Genomic DNA, 24,347 nt, shown 5'->3' on the forward strand with positions numbered 1-24,347 from the left:
TTTACAGAATTTAAACATAGTTTAAGAGATTGATCAAAGTCAAATGAAATTCCACTTGAAAATGGACCAAGAAAAGAGGGGCATAATTTAATCTGATTTTGGGATGGAAGATCTACTTCTCCATTTTTCTTCAGAAAGGAGCAGGCCTCCAAGGGATACCAACTCAACATGACATAACAAGTTCTTACGTTTGTCTTTCCAGTGTGTTTTAATAAAGACACTATTCAAAGCTGTAGAAAAGGGTATAAAACAGCTAACTTTCATACTGAGGAAAGTAGCAGTGGCATTCCCACAGCAACCTGTTTCTTCCTTGGTTCAGGCTGGAAGTTCTGCAGTGAAGTTACTTGAGCGGGAGGTGAACATCCTAAAGACTGTCAAACATCAACACATCATCCACCTGGAACAAGTGTTTGAGTCGCCTCAGGTAAAGTTCTATCAGGAGCTGCAGTTGGAAGGTTGTTATTATTACAAAATGAATATCATTCCATTCCAAAGTAGCCCTCTGGGGCACAGTTGCTTATGTCCTTGGCAAATATCTGTCACTAGAGATTGATGAGAACATTCTGAAGGACTTCTATTATTGATTGTATAATTAGGTGTGTAATGATTAGATTGATGTCTTTAGTTACATGTTCTGGGTGGCACATTAGAAACAAATGTTCAAGATTAGAAAAATGTCATGCAAATCCAATAGCAAATAGAGCTTCCTAGAGACGGCATCCTTCCCAGTTGTCTTAGTCCATATACTAGACCCCATTTCATTATTGCCATGATTTTGCAAGGTTAGCTTCATGATTAAATTGATAATGTTTTCTTGGCATAGTATAGAAAATACTTTCTTTCTCTTTATTTTCATTTTTTAAACTTATTTTTCTTTCATAGAATATATCCTGACTGCAGTCTCCCCTCCACCCACTCCTCCAAGTCCCCTATTCCCACCCCATACCCCTCCCCTTCTCCCCCAGATCTACTTCTCCATTTCCCTTCAGAAAAGAGCAGGCCTCCCAGGGCTATCAACTGCACGCTTTTTTTTTTTTTTTTTTAGTTGATGAACTTGGGTATCACTTCTACTACCTGGAGGCAGTATACTAGGTAGGTTTGGCATGTGGACAGATTATCTGTTTCTTTACATCCAGATGATGTTACTTGTTAGTCACGAGAACATGGCCAAGTTATTCAACTTCTCTCTGAGTAACTGTCTCACCTGTGGAGTGCTGAGTCATCTGGATATTGAGGGATTAGAGATTAATGGGTCTGTGGATACAATACAGTCATCTTACCAGATGGTAGCTACTGTCCTTTATTTTCTTTGCCAGACTCAAAAGTAGCTACTAATAGTCAATTTGGGTTATGCATTATACTTTATTAACTACAACTGCTTGGTAACAGGGCCACAGTTGTCCTTGTGCATGTTCCATGATGCTCTACTTCTGCCACTGAGCTACACCCCTCTGGCCTTTCACATGGTTAGTTCCCCAGCTTTGCTGATTTCCAAAGCATATGCGGATTGTCACTTTGCTGAAGATTTGAGGAAGAACCTCTCTCTCTCTCTCTCTCTCTCTCTCTCTCTCTCTCTCTCTCGCTCGCTCCCTCCCTCCCTCCATGAGTGTGTGTGTGTGTGTGTGTGTGTGTGTGTGTTTGTATGTACATATTTTCTCTCTTTGATACTCTTCCCTGGAAACTTTGTCTTGGTTTTTCTGGACACCCATCTCCTAAATTCACGGAGGTTCCTGGGTCTGCAAGTTCTCCAACGTGTACTCCTGTAGGCAGTCTTGGCTTGGCAGTTCCAAGCAGCTTCCTACCCTCCCAGCATTGCTGCTGCGCTCTGCAGGCTCTATAATGGCACCGCATTCCACAGATACCCCTCTCATCTCATCATCTCTGATTGACAACCCATCTTGCCCAGGGGTTTGGCAACTCTTCTGAGGCTAGGGCAATCAGGTGCTTGCCTCATGGGCTTCTCTCTCTCAGACAACACTACTCTATGCTGACAAATGCTAATATCTGAAAATTACATTTTATAAATATTTCCATTTAAATTATTTAAACAGAGGGGCAAACCAGTCTGTTAGTCTACCATGTGTACAAGCAGGAGCCCAAATACTCGAGTTTGAAGGCAAGAGAACTGGTTATCTCTAGTTGTCTTTTTCTATATTGCTTGATTTTGATTCACATGAGCTAGATCTGCCCATAAACATACACATGTCTAGACTTTCCACCGAACCTATTCTAAGGAGATGGATGTAGAACTGGTTGTATACTGCTGGTCAGCCACTCCGACTGTGTAGTGGTTTCCTGTAAGTCTAACTGTGTTCTAAACATGCACATAAAAGACTTGAGTAATACACTTTATCACTAACTTTGACCAGCATGCGTTTAACATTTTTTAAAGATTTATTTTTATTTTATGTGTCTGTGTACTCCCTGCATGCAGAACCCTCAGAGGCTAGAAGAGGGCGATAGATTCCCCTGGAACTGGAGTTTCAGATGCCTGTGAGCTGGCATGTGTGTGTTGCAAATGGTACCTGGGTCTTCTGGAAAAATAGCCAGTGCTCTTAACAACTGAGCAATCTGTCTGGCTCCTCATGCATTTTAAAATTGATGTCAATTTGTATCATAACTATTGCTAATGCAACCTTCTCTTCTAAGTACTCCACTTACCATTTCACGTCCCTAGCCACCCTGTGGCGCTGCCAATGAAACAAAGTATGACCCAGCTCAAAAGCTTATTTGTCAGATGTTTCAGAAGCTTTAACATCCCAAAGTGGCCTGAAATTCAGTGAATCAGAATTGTGGGTCTAGGAAGAAAGATGTCGGCCTCTCTTCCTGCTTTAATGCATACTGACTGAATGCAGAAGTTGGATTAGCAGCTGATACAAGAACAGAACCGATCCCCAAATCTTCAGAGCAACAGAACTCTAGAATATATGTTAGAATGGAACGTGGAGGGTAATGGTGTCTGATGGCAGGGCCTATGAAAAAGGCACGCCTTTTAGTTGAGTAGAAATCTTTGACTCAGTAAGTGGCTTTACTGTGGCATATCTAAAGATATCTCACTATGCCTCGAAAGGAATGACAGACACAGAGGAGGCGTTTCATCCTTGCTTCCTCATCACTTGTACCCACGGAGTCCTGGTGTCTCTTCTTTGGCACTTCTCATGTATTTTCCTTTCCCCTGTTACAATTGTTAATATTATAAACCTGACAGAGTCCAGAGTCATCCAGGAGACAAACCTCTAGGCACACTTGTCAGGGATTATCTAGAGTAAATGAGCCTTTGTCATGCCTGTGAGGGATTATCTTAACTAGGTTAATTGAAGTGGGAAGACCCATGTACTACCAGCAGCATTATTTTATGGGCTGGAGTCCCAGACAGAATAAAAAGGAGAAAGTTGGGGTTTGTGAGAAGGCTTGGTGGGCAAGGGTGCTTGCTTCCAAGACTAATGACATGAGTTGAATCTACATGGTAGAAGAGAACCAAAAAATTGTCCTTTGATCTCTATAGGTATGATGGGACATACACATGCTCACATGCACACACACACACACACACACACACACACACACACACACACACACACACACACCAATTTTAAAATCCTTCAAAAGAGAGGAAGCAAGCTGAGTACTAGCTCTCATTGTTCTTCTTGACTGTGGATGCAATGTGGTCAGTTACCTCAAGCTTCTGTTGTGGTGACTTTCCCATCATAATAGACTGTACCTTGAACCGTGAGCTAGATTCCACTCTTTGTTCCTTAAGTTACCTTGTCCAGGATAGTTTATTACAACAGGAAAAGTAACTGAGAACCCACCTCCCTTCTTGTGTCTAGCCTGTGCTTCATAGACACTGCCTGTTAACATGTACAACCTGTGAGCTCAGCCTGGCCCTCTACCTGTTTCCATAGGGCCCATAAGTTAAGTTTTCTACATTTTCAAACCAATGACAATATTTAAAGTACTAATATTTCATAACATTAAAATTATACCAAATTTGGCTTCCTACATCTATAAGTACAGAATTGTACTGTTTATGGCTGATGTCAAGGCAGCTGCAGACTGCACTGTTGTAAAAGAGGTCATGTCACCCACAGAGACTGTGGGTGTTTACTCTTAGGTTTGGTCTTTAGAGAAAAATTTTGCTGAGTCCTGCTGTAAATTCAGATTGTAGTGTTCACTTAGAAATTCAAAATTGGCATTATACAACTTCCACCTTAAGACTCTGACTTAAACGACTCCAATGCCTTTTTTCATAAGGGCTTGGGGAGTCTACAGTCTTGAGCTTGTTATCCAAGGCTCTTTACAAACTTGTTCCAACCTTTCCCTGTTAGTTTCACCCTTGACCATATTCCTCTTTCCATTCCACAGCTTCCAGTGTTGTTAACACAGCTCTATGTGCTATGTTAATGCTGCTGCATTCCAGGCTTTAGGGGCTTTGTACGCTGGCCACCAGCTCTGCCTGGTTTTCCCCACTTTCCCTGCCCAGAAATGACTGCTCACTTGTTTAGTCTGAACTCTTCTCAGGGAGCATTCTTTATGCAGAGGCTGCCTGTCTCCCAAGATCCATGGCATGTTGTTGTTAGTATATATCACATGGGGATATTGTAACCATGCTGAGCTTCCTGAGGTCAGCACTATGTTGTTTGCCCCTCTGTTTCTCTTGTATTTATGACAATAGCTTATATATAGTAGATAAGACATTTTTACATTAATAAATTAAGATCGTGAACATGCTTTTGATATATAACACATATAACTTGATAACTTTCTCTTGTTCTGTCTTTTAAATCTGTAATGTCAGAAAATGTACCTTGTGATGGAACTTTGTGAGGATGGAGAACTCAAAGAAGTTCTGGATCAAAGAGGACACTTCTCAGAGAGTGAGACAAGGCTGATAATTCAAAGTCTCGCATCAGCCATCGCATATCTTCATAGCAAGGGTAAGAAAAGGACTGTGGCCCTCACCATCTCTGTACAGAAATGTATCACTGTTGTTTAAGTGGGGTGGTTCACATTGGTAGAACTTGGCAATGCAAGAGGAAAACAAGTACGTTTTCCATATTTTCCCTTTTAATTGTATTTATAGATGTTTTAATTAGCAACAATGAGTCATAAAATCATACTCTCCATGAAAAGCAATCATGATCATTCTTATTTTAGAAGTACGAAATTGGCTAATATGATCAGAAAATTAAAGTAGATAAAGTGAATTTTCCTAAAATATTTGTATACCAATGTCATTAAAAATGTATATGTTCTAGCCTTGTAAAATAGTAGGCTTTAGTTTTAGAGCAGCTTGGGTTCAAAATAGAAGGAACGGAAGTTTCCAGTGTACACCCTGGTGCCACATGTGCTTAGGGACTCATGGTCTCCTAAATTATATACTTTACATAAAGATTTTTTTCTTGTTTTTTTTTTTTATCCAATAGTTTTGACAAATGTATAGTAACATTATCACTAAGGTATCATATAGGACAGCTGCCACTTTGTTCCATAGTCTTCGTTCCTCTCGGGGTCTTAGGTATGACTTAGGTATGCTTAGGTGTCTCTCAGGTATGCTCCCACTTTACAGATGAGAAAGTACTCCGTCCACAAAGGTCAGCATGTGCTCTGAGATCTCAGTGTGCCCTGGAGTTAGAAAGATGGAAGAATGAAGGCCCTCGCATCTCCAGGGTCTTAGGCCAGTGGGAGGTGGAGGGTGGAGAATGGCTTGTGATCAAGTGTAGCAGTGTCTTGATGGGGTGTTGTGTAAAGTGTGGGGAGCACAAGTATGTGTCAGGATTAGATTTGAGGGATACAGACTCAAACAAAAGAGAATAATTTAGATGAGGAAAGACTTGCTAAGGTTGAAGGCCCGGCCTTGGTCAGCTCTCCCTTGCCAAGCGAAACATTTTCCCTGTAGTTCTATAAAATCCTAACAAGCATTTTTGGCATGAGATTTTAATTATTCTTAAAAGGGTGACAATGACAAAGATAGAAATGTGGGAGGATTTCACTCATCAAGGATAAAAACATATGATAAAAATACATTAATTAAAGCGGTATGGTGTATGTAAGTAGAGACTGGTAGAGTAACAGAATCAATGAGTGCCAAGACCAAGCCTGGGGGATATATATAAGAACTGTAGCTGATTAGCTGCAATTGTCAGTTCAGGTCTAGTTCAGCTGCATTCTCCTAGATGGTCTACACTTAACTTTCTACAACTTGAGAAAGTTTTTGACACTTATTTGCAGAAGAATGTTTGATACATTATTTTAATGCCCATAGAAATCTCACTTTAACTCTGACCTGTTCAACTAGGTATGTGTGTTCCAAGATTTGCGTTTTTTATTTTAACCTAATTGAACAGTCAGAAATGTATGCCGATGTTTTAGAAAAATACAGTTTATGTACATGTAGACAAGGTAAAATGTATTAAAATATTTATGCTGATAGTAACATTATACATAGGCACAACCCCCTATTTAGAGACCTAAGGGTACAGAAAACTGTGCTGGGCCTGTGGTGTGGCCCATATTGCCTTCACTCTCCTGGGAATATGCAGTCAGGTAGATCCCTTTCTGTACTCGCCAGGCTGAGACACTAGGTAGGCACAACAGGGAGCATGCAGAGAAAATGGCTTCTGATAGAGATGTAGAAAATTAAGTAAAATCAGAAGAGGGAAGCAACACACGGCCTTCCCTCATTCTTTACTTGTTGCCCTGTTTGTGTCCTCTCTAGCCTTCTGTTGCTCACCTTGCTTTTTTTCTTGGTAGATATAGTGCACAGAGATCTAAAGCTGGAAAACATAATGGTTAAAAGCAGCTTTATAGATGACAACAATGAAATGAACTTAAACATAAAGGTAAGAGCCTAGAGATACTCCTAAATAGTTTCCAGAAAACGACTGGCAGCAAAGTAGCTGCAGACATCTTAGACACATTTGGGTGACTTTTAAATCTAAGCCATTTGAGCTAAGAAGTTAAAAAATTTACAAAAGAAGTTGTAACTGATGAAAATAATTTTATGAGCTAAGGAATGCTACCCAATGTGTTTTTCAAAATGCATACTCCTTTGGATAGATATAAAGCATTAGTTAATAGCAAGCAAACAGATGCTCTGAATTCTAATTAATTTCAAAATTATGTCTGGTAATTTGATGTAAATGAGTTACAGATTTAGAGAAAAACACACCTTGGCTCTGCTTTTGATACTAAATTAATGCTGCAGTCTGACTTTCTCATTGAAAATTTTCCCGAGTATTAATATTTATGTCTTAACCACAATTAATGTGCCAAGTGTTTATTCTTGAAGATTTTATTCAAACTAAGTGTTCCTTAATGTCAAATAAATGATAGAATACATTATTTATTACTTAGCACTTTAATAGTGGCTGCTTTCAAAATGTGTGCAAGTGTTACCTTTAGAATCAAGTGTGTCTGTAGGCTGCTGTTGCTGAGGCTAAATCTGTATGCGGTGTAAACGGGCCAATGCTGCCCTGGCCCTTTCTTGTTGTGCTGTAAACTCCATGCAGGCAGGAAAGAAAGAATGCTCTTTCTTGTGCTGTAAACTCCATGCAGGCAGGAATTTGGGCCATTTTATTCTTTGTTAGAGGAACACCTGAAACAGAATATGCTCAGTTAACTTTGGTAAACAAGTGACTCAGTGCTCTCCCAGTAATGGAACGAGATTGTGAAGGCTTTGATATACTTTGTATTTGTAGAGATGTTGCGTGGAGAAAGATAGATATTCTATGCCCAGTGGGATATTTATGGAAACCTCTGGAATAATTGATTCAATTCCCAGCACATGAGAGGCCAAACCAGTAAGATTGCCATGAGTTTAAGGCAAGCCTGGCCACGTTGTGAGTTTAGGTAGCCTGAACTGCAGAAAGAGAGATGGGTAGAGTGTAATTTGGCAATCTCATATATTAATTAAGAGCACTCCTTATACTCTGTAAGGTACTGGCAGTTTTGCATTTAGTGTGAACAAAGAATCTGTGCTTTGCTTGTACGATACATAAATGAGCCTGTGTTTCTGCTTTGGGTGCAAGGGCATTCCATTTTGAAAGTCAACCAAAGGTACATGCCAAATATTTAATAACTGAAGATGTAATTACTGAGCTTTAGAGTACAGCAGGGGACTGAAGTTGCAGCAAAGGCCTTCAGCCCATCCCTGGCCAAGCCATGTTGAAGTGGGCCTTTTTCTCCTTGCTAATTTGCTTAATTTTATATAGTGCAGTAAGGCTTTAATTAGTATACTCTAACTCACAAAGAAATAATAGTAGTGAAAACCAAGTACTTACTAGTTATACATACATTTAAAAGTCTTACTGAGTGTTGATAAGGATAATTATTTGCATTTAAACAGTGCTTTCAAAGGACCATAACTCTATTATCAGAAAAATAGAGAACACATTCCAAGGCTGTATTTTGCAATGAAAGAACTTATAAATATCTTTACCAGGAAGTTAATAAAAGGCATGAACAGTCAACATCATGGGTTCTCTGTATCAAGTTTCCTCTCCACCCAGAGAGGGTGAGCAGAGAAGGCAAGTGCAGTCTTTTATTGGTAATAGAAGGAAAAGTCTGTCCTCAGGAAGTGGACAGGAGTCACTGCATGACTGAGTCCGTGTGTCTCTTCATAGGTGTCTGATTTTGGCTTGGCTGTGCAGAAGCATGGCTCTAGGAGTGAAAGCATGATGCAGACTACATGTGGCACTCCTATCTATATGGGTAAGTGAGGAGACTCGAAGAAGTCAGAACACCTGAAGGGTGTGGTAGCCTGTGATCCATCCCATCATCTAGCAGGTGGAGACAGGAGGATTGCCATAGGCTCCATAGTGAGCTCTGATTCATAGAATCACCATGCCAGTGAGGCCACAGCACTTTTACTATCCTGTCTCTTTCCACCATTTTCTCTCTAATTCCCAGTCATTCCCAGTGCTCGCCATCACCAAACTCAGTTGTGCCTGAATCATATGCTGTGCACTCATTTGTGTCTTCTGTTCCACAGAATGGTTTTGCTATTTTATCATGCTGTTGTTGTATCAGTAGTTTATCTGTTTTTATTGCTGAAAAGTATACTTCGTTCATTGCTTTTTTTGCCTACTTGATGCATAAAGTTTTTAAATTGTTCTGTCTTACAAGGGAAAGGCTACTTTAGATTCTGTTCATATCCTCCCATTGGCAAAAGACATCTGGTCTGTAGCTACATGGGGAAAATATATCCAGCACCCTGAGCTTTATGCCCGCTTATTAGTTGTCTGCACTGATAACAAGCGAGAGAGCAAGAGGGAAGACAGATGGTTGTGGGGCTTTGCTGACTTCCTAAATGGCTCCTTGGCACAGATATTCTGGCTTCTGCCTCCCTGAGGGCTGGGATGACAGTGCAAGTTGCAATGCCCCTGATAATTAAGAAGACTGAGAAGTGGAGGCCAAGAGTCCCAGGTCCCTGCTCTGTGGTGCGGCAGGAAAGGACAGCAGCCTGCGTTGCATCTGAACTCAGAATTTGCCTTCATGACAGACACAGCCATGGGACAGTCTGCACTTTGATGGTTCTGTGTTTAAAGCCTCACGTGCATTAAGGACTGCAGAACACACAATAATTGCTAAAAGAGGAACACTGATAATTTTCAATTATCTGGAGACAAACTGCACAACTGTGAAGTGTTAAGAGTTCTCCTGTGTATGTTTTGGCTTCTTTTTGTTGTTTTCCATCCCTTATAATCATAGAGACTGGGAAAATTAAAATTCCACTTGCTTTTAGTAGTTGTTATAAAAGTGTGTGTGTGTGTGTGTGTGTGTGTGTGTGTGTGTGTGCAGGTATGCAGGCACATGGCCAGTGTGTTTGTGGAGAAGACTGGGAGTGTTCTCTTGATAAGTATGGCTTCCCCATAGCAACTATGAAGAAAAACCCTAAAACTTCATCTTTAAAGCAAGTGCCATGTTGTGAATACCTTTGTTAGCAGAGAGCACAGACTTGAGTCACACGTACTTGGAACCTCATTCTGTGCTAGCATTCATTAGTGTATTGCCCCAGTCTTAGGTGACTGTGCTTTATATCTCAGTTTCCTTACTTAAACAATGTGGGAAATAAGATATATTCTGTATCATAGTGCTATGAAATTATAAACATCATCATTATCTGCTGGAGTGATTTATAACCACAACATTAGCTTTTCTGTGAGTTCAGATTTGCACATATTTGCCTTGATTTAAATAATACTTAGAAAGTTGTGTGTTTCCTTTTATTTTTGGGGCAAGTCTAAGATATTATTGTCTTCTTAAATAACTATACTATCTTTGTAAAACCAATCATTTCATAGGAATAAAGAACTGCCATTAGTAAAGCAGCTTATGCCACTGTCCCATTAGGAGCTAATTGATAGGAGTGAGGAGGAGTTGGTGACATCAGTCGGAAGGCCTGTACATTATTCATTCAGCATCTGCTGTTGGCTCTTGTTTCTCTCCAGAGGAATAAATTACAAAACACATCAGCACATTTTTCATGCTCTGTGTTTAAGCATTTAAAAGTAATTTATTGTATTATTAATATATTTTATTTCTGCTTATTTGGCAGCACCAGAGGTCATCAATGCCCATGACTACAGCCAGCAGTGTGACATTTGGAGCATAGGTGTCATAATGTACATTTTGTAAGTAACTTCCTGAATGACCAGTGCAAATAAAAGTGAAGTCTCTGGCTGTAGATTGACATAGATTTTAGATTAGATCTAAGCAATGTATCTTAAAGGAGTCGCTTGAAACCCAACCAAGCTGTATCCTGAGGGCCCTCTCCCTAGGTCTCAGGGTCACCTCCTAAGTATTTGTTTAATTTATGTATTCGCATCGTTTAGTTTTGCACTGCCCTAATCTACAAATGCAACAGTGTCCCACATGATCTGAGTGAAGTGAAAATCTATTCTTCCTGGCCCCTTGCTGCAGCTTAGAGCTTCGTCTACAACCATCAGGAATGGGAGGTGGGGCCGCCCAGTGCTGCTGGCACAGTGGGGACTGGGTGCAGGTAGAGGTTGCTTTAGGATTTAGAGAGTGTGTTGCATTTCTCAGTTCCCATAGCACTGTGAAAGCTTCCATAATTTTTTTTCTTGGATTTTTAAAATTTATTTACATTTCAAATATTATCCTCTTTTCCGATTTCCCATCCATAAACCCTTCATCCCATCCCTCTCCCCCTTCTCCTATGAGGGTAGTCCCCCACCCATCCACCTACCCCTTCCATCCTGACAATCTCTTACACTGGGGGGTGGGCCCAGCCTTGGCAGGACCAAGGGCTTCTCCTCCCATTGGTGCCCAACAAGGCCATCCTCTGTTACATGTGCAGGTAGAGCCATGGGTCTGTCCATGTGTACTCTTTGCATGGTGGTTTAGTCTCTGGGAGCTCTGACTGGTATTCTTGTACTTATGGGGTTGTTTGTCCTTTCCTCTCACTCCCATGATTCAGTCAAATCCCAGTCTCTAAGAGTTCACCTATGAAGTGCCCTCAGCAACTCCTGGTGAGAACATCTTCACCTCTCTTCGGCCCTGTTGACTCATCTCTCTGTCTGTCTGTCTTTCTCTCTGGCTGTCTTTCCTGCTTCTGTTCATCCTCCACTTCATCTGCTGTTCACACTGCTCTCAGGGCTCATCATTCTCTTTCTAGACTAAAGCCCTCTAATGATTATTCCTTGCTCTAAAAAGTTATCAGAATATTTAATATAGTGTGACTTAGCAAATCATTTGCAACTAACTCTAGCTTGTTTTTCCAGTCTTGGGCTGCGTGTGTGTTTTTATGTACTTACCTCTTTCTGTAATGACTTTTGGCTACCCACACTCTGTGTTGCATGGTGTGTGTGTGTGTGTGTGTGTGTGTGTGTGTGTGTGTTCTTTGTGTGCTCTCCCAGATGGATCAAACACTAAAACTTTCTATTTTCCAAACTCCCACCTTACCAATATTCATTTATTATATATAAACTTTCCTGTGTTGCACATAGGATTTAAGGCATCATACAAAATAGTAACATCCCCCCCAACAAACCTACCCCCAATACGACTGGGATGTTAGTTTTGTTGGTAAAGTGCTGGCCCAACACACAGTAATTCCTGGTTTGATCTCCAGCATTGTGTACGCTGTGTGGTGGTTCATGCCTGCACTTTCAGCACTAGGGAAGTGGAGGAGGAAGATCAGAATTTCAAGGTTATCCTTGGCTACAGTTTGATCTAGGCTAGGCTGGGCTACATGAGATCCTGTCTCAGTGTAACAATTGCAATACTAATAAAGAAATATTTAAACAGTAGGGTTTGCTTTGATAGCATTCATTGTGATGCATAAATAACACTTTTAAAAACCAAATTGCATGGTAATATTATAATGTTCTATCTTATCTGTTTCTTTAAGTTCTGTGAAGTTCAAATTACTCATCTTCTGGCATTACCATTCATCATTCTCTGACATCTGACGCAACAGTCAGCCCATGTTCAGAGCTCAATACACAAGTTAAATTGAATTAAGTGAATTGTCTAAGAGGTGTTCTGAAAAGTTAGTGACTACTGTTCTTGTCTTTGAGTGAATCTAGACACTTTAATGTCGATGCAACATTAGTTTTATGGTCATGTTGGAGATTTCGCTGTGCACCGCCTCTTCCATATCATGTCTAAATACTAACATCAGTGGAGTAACATTTTCACAGTTGTGTGAAATGGAAGACGGTTGGTCCACATGCATCATTGCTTAGACAGCATGAAGTATGAACGGGCTCATAAAGCTTTGATCATTGTTTTGTGCCGATTAAATCATGGTACAGATATCCAGAGTTTTCATCTTTAATTAAAATGTAACTATTTAAATAAATCTTTCATACTTTTAAGAGGTCTACACAACAAAAGTCCATATTAATCTGCATAATGAATCATTACAAAATCCGTATGGTGTTTGCTACTTTTTGAATTTACTGTTAAGAAAAGCCAAGTGTATTACATACCTTTCCTTTTTTTCCTCTTCCTTAAATATCTAATTAGAATATTTCTGTTCCAGAGTATAGCCGCTCATCATAGTAAAGGGCATCTTCCTTTCTTCACAGAGGATTCTCACTTAACTCACCAGTGCCCACTCATTAATCTGTTTGAGCCCTGTGGTCCTGTAGATAATTCCCTTCACCCTGAGCACAGCACATTACGTTCTCCATGAGGGCTATTTCCTTGTTTATCAGTTAACTTGGATTCATTTCTACTTAATTGGACAATGATAACATACGTTCTCAAGGTGAAATTAACATAAATAAATACTCTTTATGGTTCCTGCCCTCTGCTGTCCTGATCCCTATGAATGCAACAGACAATAGAAAGCCTTAAGAGGCATTTTTCATGTCATGGCTTCCCTTTTCTGGGTGTGCTAGGAAATTGCTGTCATAAAGTTCCATATGCTGCTGATTGACCAACCATTAGATACATTTTGCGTAAATAAAATTGCAAAGGACAGAAAAAAAGTTGAAAATTTAAAATGTAGCCCTTAAGCTATAGTTGCGTGCAGAAGCCACTAAGAAATTGGGGGCCATGCATGCATATCACTGCTTGCTAACAGGCTCAATGGGCTGAGCCTCAGCTGGCCTTACGAGTTATAATAGATAGTAATTGTCCACACAGCCATTTCCCCGGCTATTTTCTTTTCGTGTCCTATGGCTTTTAAAATCCCATTTTAAAACCAAGCAATAATAAAGCAAGTAAGAAGAAAGAAGTGTCAGAATGAGCTTGAGAAATAAAAAGTATAAAAGTAAGAATTTGTACAACAGCTTGACAACTACTGATCTGCCAACAAGAAGCTCTTGCAGGAGAAACTCTCCGCTCTAGCCTAAGCCCCTCACTGCTGGGGAAATTCCCTCATTTTCACTGTCATGAAAAATACCGAAATTTAACTTGGTCAGAAAATGTTCATAATTGGATTTTTAGACTAAAGCTTAGGAAGTACAACTGAATCAAGTCAGTGAGAACATAAAGTATAAAAGACTCTGGTGCTCTTAGATTGGGAATAGACCACACCTTGGCAGGTGTAATGGAGGACTGCCCTTTGGCTTTGAGTGAAGGTGGAAGGTACATTTGTGCCTGAGAGTTGAGTCCTTGACCGGCAACATTACCTTTGCAGTGTCACTGCCTTCTGGGGTGTCCCTGGGCAGAGCTGTTGTTTGTCCTCAGGGTTGTCTTAATGTTGATGACGATTAAGGTAACTGAGATTAGACCCTGAGGCTCAGAAGTATACTGTTACAGTTCTGGCCTAGATTAGCTCACGGCCTCAGCTTGGTTGACTTTCCCCCAAGCTCTGTTAAGAAGAAGCTAACGAATAGATCCTGTGTTACAGATGCAGATGGGCCAATGCTTGCTTCAAGCAGAGTGCTTGGGCTGTACTGGTGTTGACTTTGCATTTACCCAGCATCCATTCTTCTTACTGATGATTTCCTCCTGACTTTCTTCTTCTGAATACTATTACTGAGGACTTGTGCCTGCTTTAATCACTTTCAGCTTTGGCTCAGAACCTACAGACATTTCCAGGGTTGTTCTTTTATTTTATTGTTACCATTACTAACATTTGATTTAGTATTTACCACAGACAAAACTCTTGCCTGGCCATCAAACTCTGATGAGTTTTGGCAGTCTCTGATAACCCATGTGCTTCCATAATCCAGTGTACAGTGTGGACTTTCCTTCTCATGTCACTGTTATGGTGCATTCATCCTCTCACATCTTCCTGCCCTGTAAACCCCTTAATCCTAGTATCTCCCCAACCTGCAGAAGCCTTGGGGCATTTGCAGATCTGAGACTTCAGTGCATAGGCATTCTTTTACTGTGTCATTTCTCTCGGGCATTGAGAGGAGACCAGCTCTGAGCCTGGATGGCACCACTGCTTCTACTTTCAGCCAGAGAGCAAATCCTCTCCTTCCCATCTGTTACTTACCTACAAAGCATCACTGCTTCCACGTCCTATAGAAAGTTGATTTGTGATAGTCTTACATTGAATACAATTGAACAAAATGACTGCCTTTGTTTAGACTGTGTGGAGAGCCACCCTTTTTGGCAAATTCAGAAGAAAAGCTCTTTGAATTAATAAAGAAGGGAGAACTACAATTTCAAGATCCAGTCTGGGATTCTGTAAGTGATTCTGGTGAGTATGGACTTGTTATTATTTACCAAAGCAAACAATTAATATAAAGAAATTATTCACTAATAAAACCGTTGTAAATCTCTGGTTATTCATAAATCTACTTTGGAATTAAACAATATTTGTTTGTGAAAATCTTCATCTGTGATTATCCATGGTCAGAACTTCCAGAAAAACAAAATAAAACTAAGCTGAACTAAAAATATCAATTAAAAAATTAAAGGAGAAACTTGCTGTTTTGAACCCAATTTTCACTATAGATCATTAATCCAGGTTATCCAGCAGTAAAAGGCATTCAGTCTTATTTATTAGACCTGTGTGTTGATGATACTTGGCACACTTTGTAGTATGCAATCATACCCTAAGTAAATAGGAAAATGTATAATTTTCGTTTTGCCTTGTTTTTGTTAATTGTGTTGTAGGATGTCTCTCTGAGTCGTCTCAATTTTTTTGGCTCATCTCAAATTTTTGGATTCAAACAATCCTCCTGTCTCAGCCTCTTAAGTAGCTGGGGCTACTTACTAGCCTTTGTCACCATGACCTGCTGATATGTGTGACATTAACTGAGGTTAAGTGAAATAATATTTCAAGATTTTCTCCCCTTTATTTGCAGCAAAAAGTGCTTTGAAACAGCTCATGAAAGTAGACCCCGCTCACAGGATCACAGCTAAGGAACTGCTAGATAACCAGTGGTTGACAGTAAGTGATGACACTCTTGTTTTTAACTTTTTTCCTGACATCACTCATTTTACATGGTCTGGTAGTCTTAAAACTGTCAATTAGCTCCATCTTCTGACAAGTTGAAAAGGAGTAGTAAGTCTTGACACATTTCCGAAATGGACATCTCCAAATGGTTACAACTGTCATCACAGTGGCTCGTATGTATTTATAGACATCCAAATGGACTTTGTTCTTTGTCACGGATGCTTCATATCCAGTAGAACGGAGCTGAGAAATGTCTTATGAAATCCATGCAGAGTGAAGCAGATGGGACAGGTTCCAGGTGTAAAACTCTAGAACCAGTTAGAGTTCACTCAGCTCTCTGGGTACTGAGAGTCTTTGGGGGACCTTGGGAAACATGTCTCCAAATGGTGTTTATTACCTGGACTGACACATTTGCATGTTGCACCATTAGACTCCAATCCTTGAATGAGGACACTTTGGCCTCTGCTTTCCTGTACCAGAACAGGACCTGGGAATAGACAGAGCTCGGGAGGCTGCTCTTGAATCTTTAGCTGGAAACATTGCTTTCCAGTTGTATGTCTTTATTTCCCAGCTTTCTGAGTTAGTCCCTGTTGTCACCTCGTGAAATGTGAAGGAAGTGTACCATCTCTAAATGGACCAGGCAAGGCATTCTTCTGCCCTTTCCCCTTTCCTGGTGACTTGGAATGTGATAGCTGGGGATTGAGTAACCATGCTGGACAACAAAGCAGAACTACCAACTGGGGTTGGTAAACAACAATAAATACTGGGCCCCAAGGCTTGTAGTGCAAAAAGTCACCATGACAATTCATTCCAGACTTTTCTTAATTTTTATTTTTCTTGGGTATATTATGTATTTATATTTCAAATGTTATTCCCTCCCCTTCCTCTCCCTTACCTCCTCCCCCTCCCCCTACTTCTATGAAGATGCTCCCACTCCCATCCACCCACTCCAACCTCAACACCCTGGCATTCCCCTACATTGGGGAAAGGAGCCTTCACAGGACCGAGGACTTCTCCTCCTATTGATGCCAGACAATGTCATCCTCTGCTACATATGTGGCTGGAGTCATGGGTCCCTCCATGTGTATCCATTGGTTGGTGGTTTAGTCCCTGGCTCTGACAGAGCCTCTCAGGGGATACACATATCTGGCTCCTGTCAGCAAGCACTTCTTGGCATCAACAATAGTGACTGGTTTGGTGACTGCATATGGGATGGATCCCTACGTGGGGCAGTCTCTGTATGATCTTTTCTTCAGTTCCTATTTTAGGAGAAAGCAATTTTTTTATTTTAGGATACTTTGAAATATGCAAGCAAGTCTAATTCCACTTATTACAATTATCAATAAACACTAAATTACTGTATACTGAGTGATTTCTTTTGAGTGAACAGTCACTAAGTCAATAGATCCATAGAAATTACTAGTGCTATATGAGATAGTTATTGACGATAGTCACTAAAAATTAAGTATATATTCAGCGAGGCACTACTTTAGATACCATGGACACAAATGCAATTATATTTGAACTGAAAATTATTGTGCAGTTATCTTCTTAAAGGTCATTATAGCCATGAGGTTGGCAGTGATTTAGAGACAGAGAATTTGACAAATATTGAGGAACCATTTCTGAAAGGTGGTGGCAGTCTAAAAAGCAGGCTTCAGAAATGTGACTGAAAGGTCTGTGCATGTAGGTCAGCAGTAGGGTCCTTGCAATGTGCCAAAACCCTGGGCTTGATCTTGAGCACTGAAGAAAAAGAGGGAGAGGGAGAGGGGCTGGGTAAACATGGACCATAAAATATGATGATGGATTACAGAAATAATAAGGATATGGGAGGAAGAGTGAATGAAAGCTAGAGTTTGCTCTAATAGCTGGAGGAGTGGTGGCCCCATTGACTGAGATACGGACAGTTATGAAAGAGTAGATTCATCCTGTAGGATATGGGTGGTGAGTCAGGAGCTCTGAATTAAGTATGATAACCTTGAAATGCTATATGATAGGCAAGTAGACAGGTCAAGTAGATAAACAGATAAAGGTCTGGAACCGGGTTATAAACAGGAAAACCATGAGTTATATCAATGCCATGTAAAACCACTGGGCTAAAGAGATAAGTTAGGGAATGAGTAAAGACAGAAGAGGCCCAGATATGTTTAGACAGTATAAATATATTGTGCTATCAGTTTTAAAATTCTCTAATTTTCCTTTGACAAATTTGAGTCATTTCTTTGAATAACAGTTCCTTTTTTAAGGCTAAAACCTAGTTTTCAATCAAAAGAGTATTCTATCTGCCCTCTTCTGTAACTATTTTGATCTCTTCTGGGATTCTGTGCTGTAATTATTTCTGGCCTAAAGTAATTGTGCAAATGAGTTAGCTGCGAGATCATTGTAAAAATGTATGAAGTAGATTTGTGGTACAGGAAAATAAAAAGTTGTAAAACAGATGGTATGCCTTAGAATTTATCTCCTCCCAGCATCACACAACATTCGGGTTTGGCCATTTAATTATTTGTTTTCTAATTAGTACAGCTTTATTTCTGGCTTTGGTCATTTTTCCAGAAGTCTCCATTTTCAAGCCTCTAACATTTGTCTCTCTGAAGTCTTTGCCAAATGGATAAAAAGTGACAGATATTGTGTACTATATTGGACTCTCATAAGTTCAGTGTATGAAATTTAGAATGCTGGCATTTTACAAACTTCTGAAAGGCGTGACTCGTTTCTTCCTAACACTTGAAGTCTTCCTTCAATTCATGTCCTCTGTTTGAAATAGTCTAAAGAGAGGAAGATGGTTCCCTCAGAGCCTCACTGCTTCATATCAGAGCCTGGATTTTCTCAATACCTAATGCTTGGTAACATTTTCTTTTCAAAGAGCTTTATTGGACAAAAAGTGTCTGTAGTTTAGCCTATGTATTGTGCATTTTGAAGTATGGTTTATATCTTAAAAGTATTCCAAAAAAATTATGTTTTTATACATTTAAGTGAGCACAGTTTCAAAAAATTTGAAGTGCCACCCTGCTTTCAAGAGCTGAATGATAGATGGGAAGAAAGGCAGCCGAGATGGCCATCCCAGCAGGGCAGGGCTTGGAGATCTCCTCTGGCTGCCAATCCGTGGTGATCTCCTGTGTGAGCTGCTTCATTCTTCTTCATCCCATCCACCAGCATCGGGTCAGAGGGATGGGCATTTCTTACTAGCTCATGTCAGTGGCCTCTTATTTTCTTCAAATCCCTAGGTCACAGGTTAACACCAGGAATTTACATTTTAAAAACATATGTCTGAGGAATTTCTTCTGGCTGCTTACATTTTAAAACCCCTGGAATAAATTAATAGAATTATTTTTCTTCTGTGGCTTGTGAAACGATAGCTTCCAGTTCCAGGCTTTATTAGAATTTTTCAAACATGGGTAAATCCTTCAACATGTTTTTAATACATGCTGCTAGGTCACAGACCCTCTGGCAGCCCCTCCCTCTCCTAGAAACTAAGCCTGGCTCACTCCCCCTGTGACTCTTTCTCTAGAATACAGATTTGATAAGAAGGATGCTGTGCTGTGGCCTTGCGACCTCTCTCTCTTGCAGCTACAGGATAAGTTTGTGGTTCTACCTAGGCCTACCTTGGTGTCCGCCCTTGACTTATGGGCCAGGCCAGCCTAGATCATGTGGCATGAAGCCTGTCCGCCATTCTACCCATGAGTCAGAAACCCCTTTTGTTCTTTGGAAGGGTCCTGAAGGGTGTGTCTGTCTCTTCAGGACCCTGTCACATGACATGGGGTGTTTTTCCTGCTCATGTAGCTCCTCTTGGAATTTGAGGAGAAGACTGTTTTCAAGGCCTCATCATGCTGCCTATGGCCTGATACTGTCTTATCTGATGATCTCCCATTCAAAACTGGATCATGGCTGTCAATGTGAGGCCCTCTCTCTTACAAAAGTTTATCCTCATGGGTCATTTATTATGTGTTAGCTCCTTACTACAAACTTACTATTCTTTCTTTACTGCTTAATACTCACCATCTGCCAGGCCTGTGCTAGATAATAAAATGTTGTAAATGCATTAAAGGCTTGGTCTCTAACATAAGGAACTTACAATGTAATAAAAAAAAAAAAGAAAGAAAAGAAAAAGGCCGTATGTAATATGCAGTGCAAGGAAGAAGACACAGGGAATTTCTAAATGATCAGAGGTAAAGGGGCGGGTGTTAGGAAGCCAGAAAGTTCAGTCTGACAGGCAAATACGATGTTGAAGGAAATGAGTGGGAAAGGAAACCAAGGAAGAGAAGGGGATTAAACCCAGGTGGAAGGTTTTACCTTCATTCCATAGTGAGGAACAATTGCGGGTGAGGCCCATTTGCCAGGTGGCTTATTTTAAATGAGTCAATACCATTTAAATATTGGCCCTCTTTCTTTTTTTTTTTTTGTTCCATAACTGTTTTTTTTTTTTTTTTTTTTTTTATTAACTTGAGTATTTCTTATATACATTTAACTGTTATTCCCTTTCCGGTTTCGGGCAAACATCCCCTCCCCATCCCTTCCTTATGGGTGTTCCCCTCCCCACCCTCCCCCATTGCGCCCCCCCAACAGTCTAGTTCACTGGGGATTCAGTCTTAGCAGGACCCAGGGCTTCCCTTTCCACTGGTGCTCTTACTAGGATATTCATTGCTACCTATGAGGTCAGAGTCCAGGGTCAGTCCATGTATAGTCTTTAGGTAGTGGCTTAGTCCCTGGAAGCTCTGGTTGCTTGGCATTGTTGTACATGTGGGGTCTCGAGCCCCTTCAAGCTCTTCCAGTTCTTTCTCTGATTCCTTCAACAGGGGTCCTATTCTCAGTTCAGTGGTTTGCTGCTGGCATTCGCCTCTGTATTTGCTGTATTCTGGCTGTGTCTCTCAGGATCGATCTACATTCGGCTCCTGTCGGCCTCTGCACTTCTTTTGCTTCATCCATCTTGTCTAATTGGGTGGCTGTATATATATATGGGCCCACATGTGGGGCAGGCTCTGAATGGGTGTTCCTTCAGTCTCTGTTTTAATCTTTTGCCTCTCTCTTCCCCTGCCAAGGGTATTCTTGTTCCTTTTAAAGAAGGAGTGAAGCATTCACATTTTGATCATCCGTCTTGAGTTTCATTTGTTCTAGGCATCTAGGGTAATTCAAGCATTTGGGCTAATAACCACTTATCAATGAGTGCATACCATGTGTGTCTTTCTGTGATTGGGTTAGCTCACCCAGGATGATATTTTCCAGTTCCAACCATTTGCCTACGAATTTCATAAAGTCATTGTTTTTTTTTTTGTTTTTTTTTTTGTTGTTGTTGTTCTTTTTTTCGGAGCTGGGGACCGAACCCAGGGCCTTGCGCTTCCTAGGTAAGCGCTCTACCGCTGAGCTAAATCCCCAGCCAAGTCATTGTTTTTGATAGCTGAGTAATATTCCATTGTGTAGATGTACCACATTTTCTGTATCCATTCCTCTGTTGAAGGGCATCTGGGTTCTTTCCAGCTTCTGGCTATTATAAATAAGGCTCGATGAACATAGTGGAGCACGTGTCTTTTTATATGTTAGGGCATCTTTTGGGCATATGCCCAAGAGAGGTATAGCTGGATCCTCAGGCAGTTCAATGTCCAATTTTCTGAGGAACCTCCAGACTGATTTCCAGAATGGTTGTACCAGTCTGCAATCCCACCAACAATGGAGGAGTGTTCCTCTTTCTCCATCCTCCCAGCATTTGCTGTCACCTGAGTTTTTGATCTTAGCCATTCTCACTGGTGTGAGATGAAATCTCAGGGTTGTTTTGATTTGCATTTCTCTTATGACTAAAGATGTTGAACATTTCTTTAGGTGTTTCTCAGCCATTCGGCATTCCTCAGCTGTGAATTCTTTGTTTAGGTCTGAACCCCATTTTTTAATAGGGTTATTTGTCTCCCTGCGGTCTAACTTCTTGAGTTTTTTGTATATTTTGGATATAAGGCCTCTATCTGTTGTAGGATTGGTAAAGATCTTTTCCCAATCTGTTGGTTGCCGTTTTGTCCTAACCACAGTGTCCTTTGCCTTCCAGAAGCTTTGCAGTTTTATGAGATCCCATTTGTTGATTCTTGATCTTAGAGCATAAGCCATTGGTGTTTTGTTCAGGAAATTTTTTCCAGTGTATTGGCCCTTATCTTAACAAGTCTCACTTGATTTTACATCTTCAGACACTGCCAGGGAACAAAGACAAACCACATAATCTCTCCCACAAGCCATTTCCCCGGAGCTGAACTGTGCACCTTGCTCTGTGGCCACACTCTGCAGAGGCATGGTTCGGGACCCGGTTCTAGGATAGAGTCTCCCAGTGTATAAACAGGGCCTTTGTTCATTAATTTACAAACTGTTATCCAAGTTTTAGCCGTTAGCTTCTGACCCTTAGCCTTGATAGACACACCTGTGAGAGGATGGAAATGTTATGCTGTCTAATTAATTATGGGCTATTTTTCCCTCTTGTATGTTTTCAGCCTAAACATTTAAAAAAATCCTTCTGGGGGTTGGGGATTTAGCTCAGTGGTAGAGCGCTTGCCTAGGAAGCGCAAGGCCCTGGATTCGGTCCCCAGCTCCGAAAAAAAGAACCAAAAAAAAAAAAAATCCTTCTGCCATTCTACTACATAGTTTCTTTTGAATTTTAAATTGTCTTATCCATACATATGCACCTATATACGGATATGCTGTTTTATCCCTAACTAATGAATCTTTCAATAAAATTATGTTAGGAAAAATTTCATGAGCTATGATTTAGTCAGTATTCAGTAACTGGTACATCCTCAAAACTGAAATACATTTATTGAATAACTGCCACATACTGAGAGAGACCCAGGGGCTCGTTTGGCACAGTCTCTGCCGGTGAGTTCTCCAGTCTAGCAAAGGATTTAAAGCAAAACACAGGCAGATCTTGTAAGGAAGAATCACGCATCCTGTTGTTCAGTGGTAGTATGCAATCGGGGAATTACTGATATAATATTTTAAGCTCATCAAAAGAAAAATAACTTTAAACCTAAAATTTTATATCCATCCAAATGGTCATTTACATGAGTAGAAATAATGAAAGTATTTTTAAATATACATGACCTCAGAGTCCAGCACAGAGGCCTACACTTAACACGCTTGATGGAAATATTAGAAGAAGCTCGGTGCACTCAAGTCTTTACATACCTGGTGTAAGAGTATTGGTGTCCTAAACAAAACAAGAAACAATACCAGAAGAGACAATATGTTCATAATAATCTATAATTACCTGAACATTAGGAGCTCTGGGGAGGGAGGAAGAACTCTTGAAAAGATAAAAAAGGAGACTAATAGATATCAGAGTTGAAAGTACTGAAAGATTAAAAGATATATTTTCATCTATCTATCTATTTAATATATCTTTGATATATATATATATATTAGAACAATTGAAATAGTCTATTCAAATGGTACAAATGTGTCCAAATTTAGAAATAATTGTAAGTTGATTTAGATGCCCCACTTAAAGATGTATTATAAAATTGAATTTAAAAATCTAAGCTCTTTGGGGTTGGGGATTTAGCTCAGTGGTAGAGCGCTTGCCTAGCAAGCACAAGACCCTGGGTTCGATCCCCAGCTCCGGAAGAAAAAAAAAAAAAGTAAAAATCTAACTATTTAAAACAAACATTTTGTTTTTTTAAAAAAACTCTTATTAAATTTGTTCTTTGACTATACCATACATGTGTGTACATAATGCATTCAATTTCCTGAACTTAAAATGTCAGGAGGAAAAACCCTAATGGAGTAAACCAAGATAAAATCATTTGGAAAAGTAGGACTGAGAGTGGAGCTGAGCCAAGCAGGACGCAAAGGCAGAGCAGAGACTGGCAGAGTCTTTTAAAGAATAAGCAAATGGATAGAATGCTAAGAAAATTGTTGATTTAGTTATTTTATTTTATGTTTGAGAGTTTTTCCTGCATGTAGGTCTGTGTGCCCACAACCCTTTGTGCCAGGGGATATGATGCCATCTTCTGGCTTCCTGGAGCTTTGTGTGCATGCGGTGCACATACGTGCAAGCCGGGAAACACGTGCATAGATAAAAAAGAGTAAATCTTTAATGCACAGTATTTTCTCATAGATTTGTATTGCATTTCTCTATGTGTTGTGAATATAAGCCCTTTGTTGTTTATCTATCAGACAACCATGAATTCATATATATGTACATCACTTTCTCCCAGTCTACAATCCATCTTTTCCATTTATTAGTGCTGTCTTTGGTTAATAATTACAACGGTGGTAAAAATTCCACATATTTTTTTCCTGTATACTTAATAGTCTCTGCGTCCTGCCTAATATTTTTTTTACCTACCCCAAAGTCATGAAGCCGATCTCCTAAGTCTCCTTCAGAAGGTTTTCGAGTTTTAGTCTCACATTTATACTTTTGCTGTATTATGAGGTTCTTTACACAATATTGTAATGTAGGAATCAAGGTTCGTGATTCATATCCCTAGGACAGGATATCCAGTGGTCTCAGCAATGTCATTTTGAATGGAAAAAAATAAGATCTGGTGCT

At 40.1% G+C, this 24,347-nt stretch overlaps 1 protein-coding gene across 1 annotated transcript in view; it reads left to right on the forward strand.

Moving 5' to 3' along the window:
• Positions 1 to 24,347, forward strand: part of Stk33 (serine/threonine kinase 33) — a 72,471-nt gene that overhangs the window by 5,187 nt on the left and 42,937 nt on the right. Inside the window, exons 4-10 of the mRNA XM_032895660.1 lie at positions 320 to 424; positions 4,799 to 4,937; positions 6,754 to 6,842; positions 8,625 to 8,712; positions 10,559 to 10,634; positions 15,015 to 15,127; positions 15,738 to 15,823. Coding sequence (XP_032751551.1) covers positions 320 to 424; positions 4,799 to 4,937; positions 6,754 to 6,842; positions 8,625 to 8,712; positions 10,559 to 10,634; positions 15,015 to 15,127; positions 15,738 to 15,823 — 696 coding nt within the window. The remainder of the gene's footprint in view (positions 1 to 319; positions 425 to 4,798; positions 4,938 to 6,753; positions 6,843 to 8,624; positions 8,713 to 10,558; positions 10,635 to 15,014; positions 15,128 to 15,737; positions 15,824 to 24,347) is intronic.

Source organism: Rattus rattus, chromosome 2, assembly GCF_011064425.1.
Source record: "Rattus rattus isolate New Zealand chromosome 2, Rrattus_CSIRO_v1, whole genome shotgun sequence".
NCBI classification, from domain to species: domain Eukaryota; kingdom Metazoa; phylum Chordata; class Mammalia; order Rodentia; family Muridae; genus Rattus; species Rattus rattus.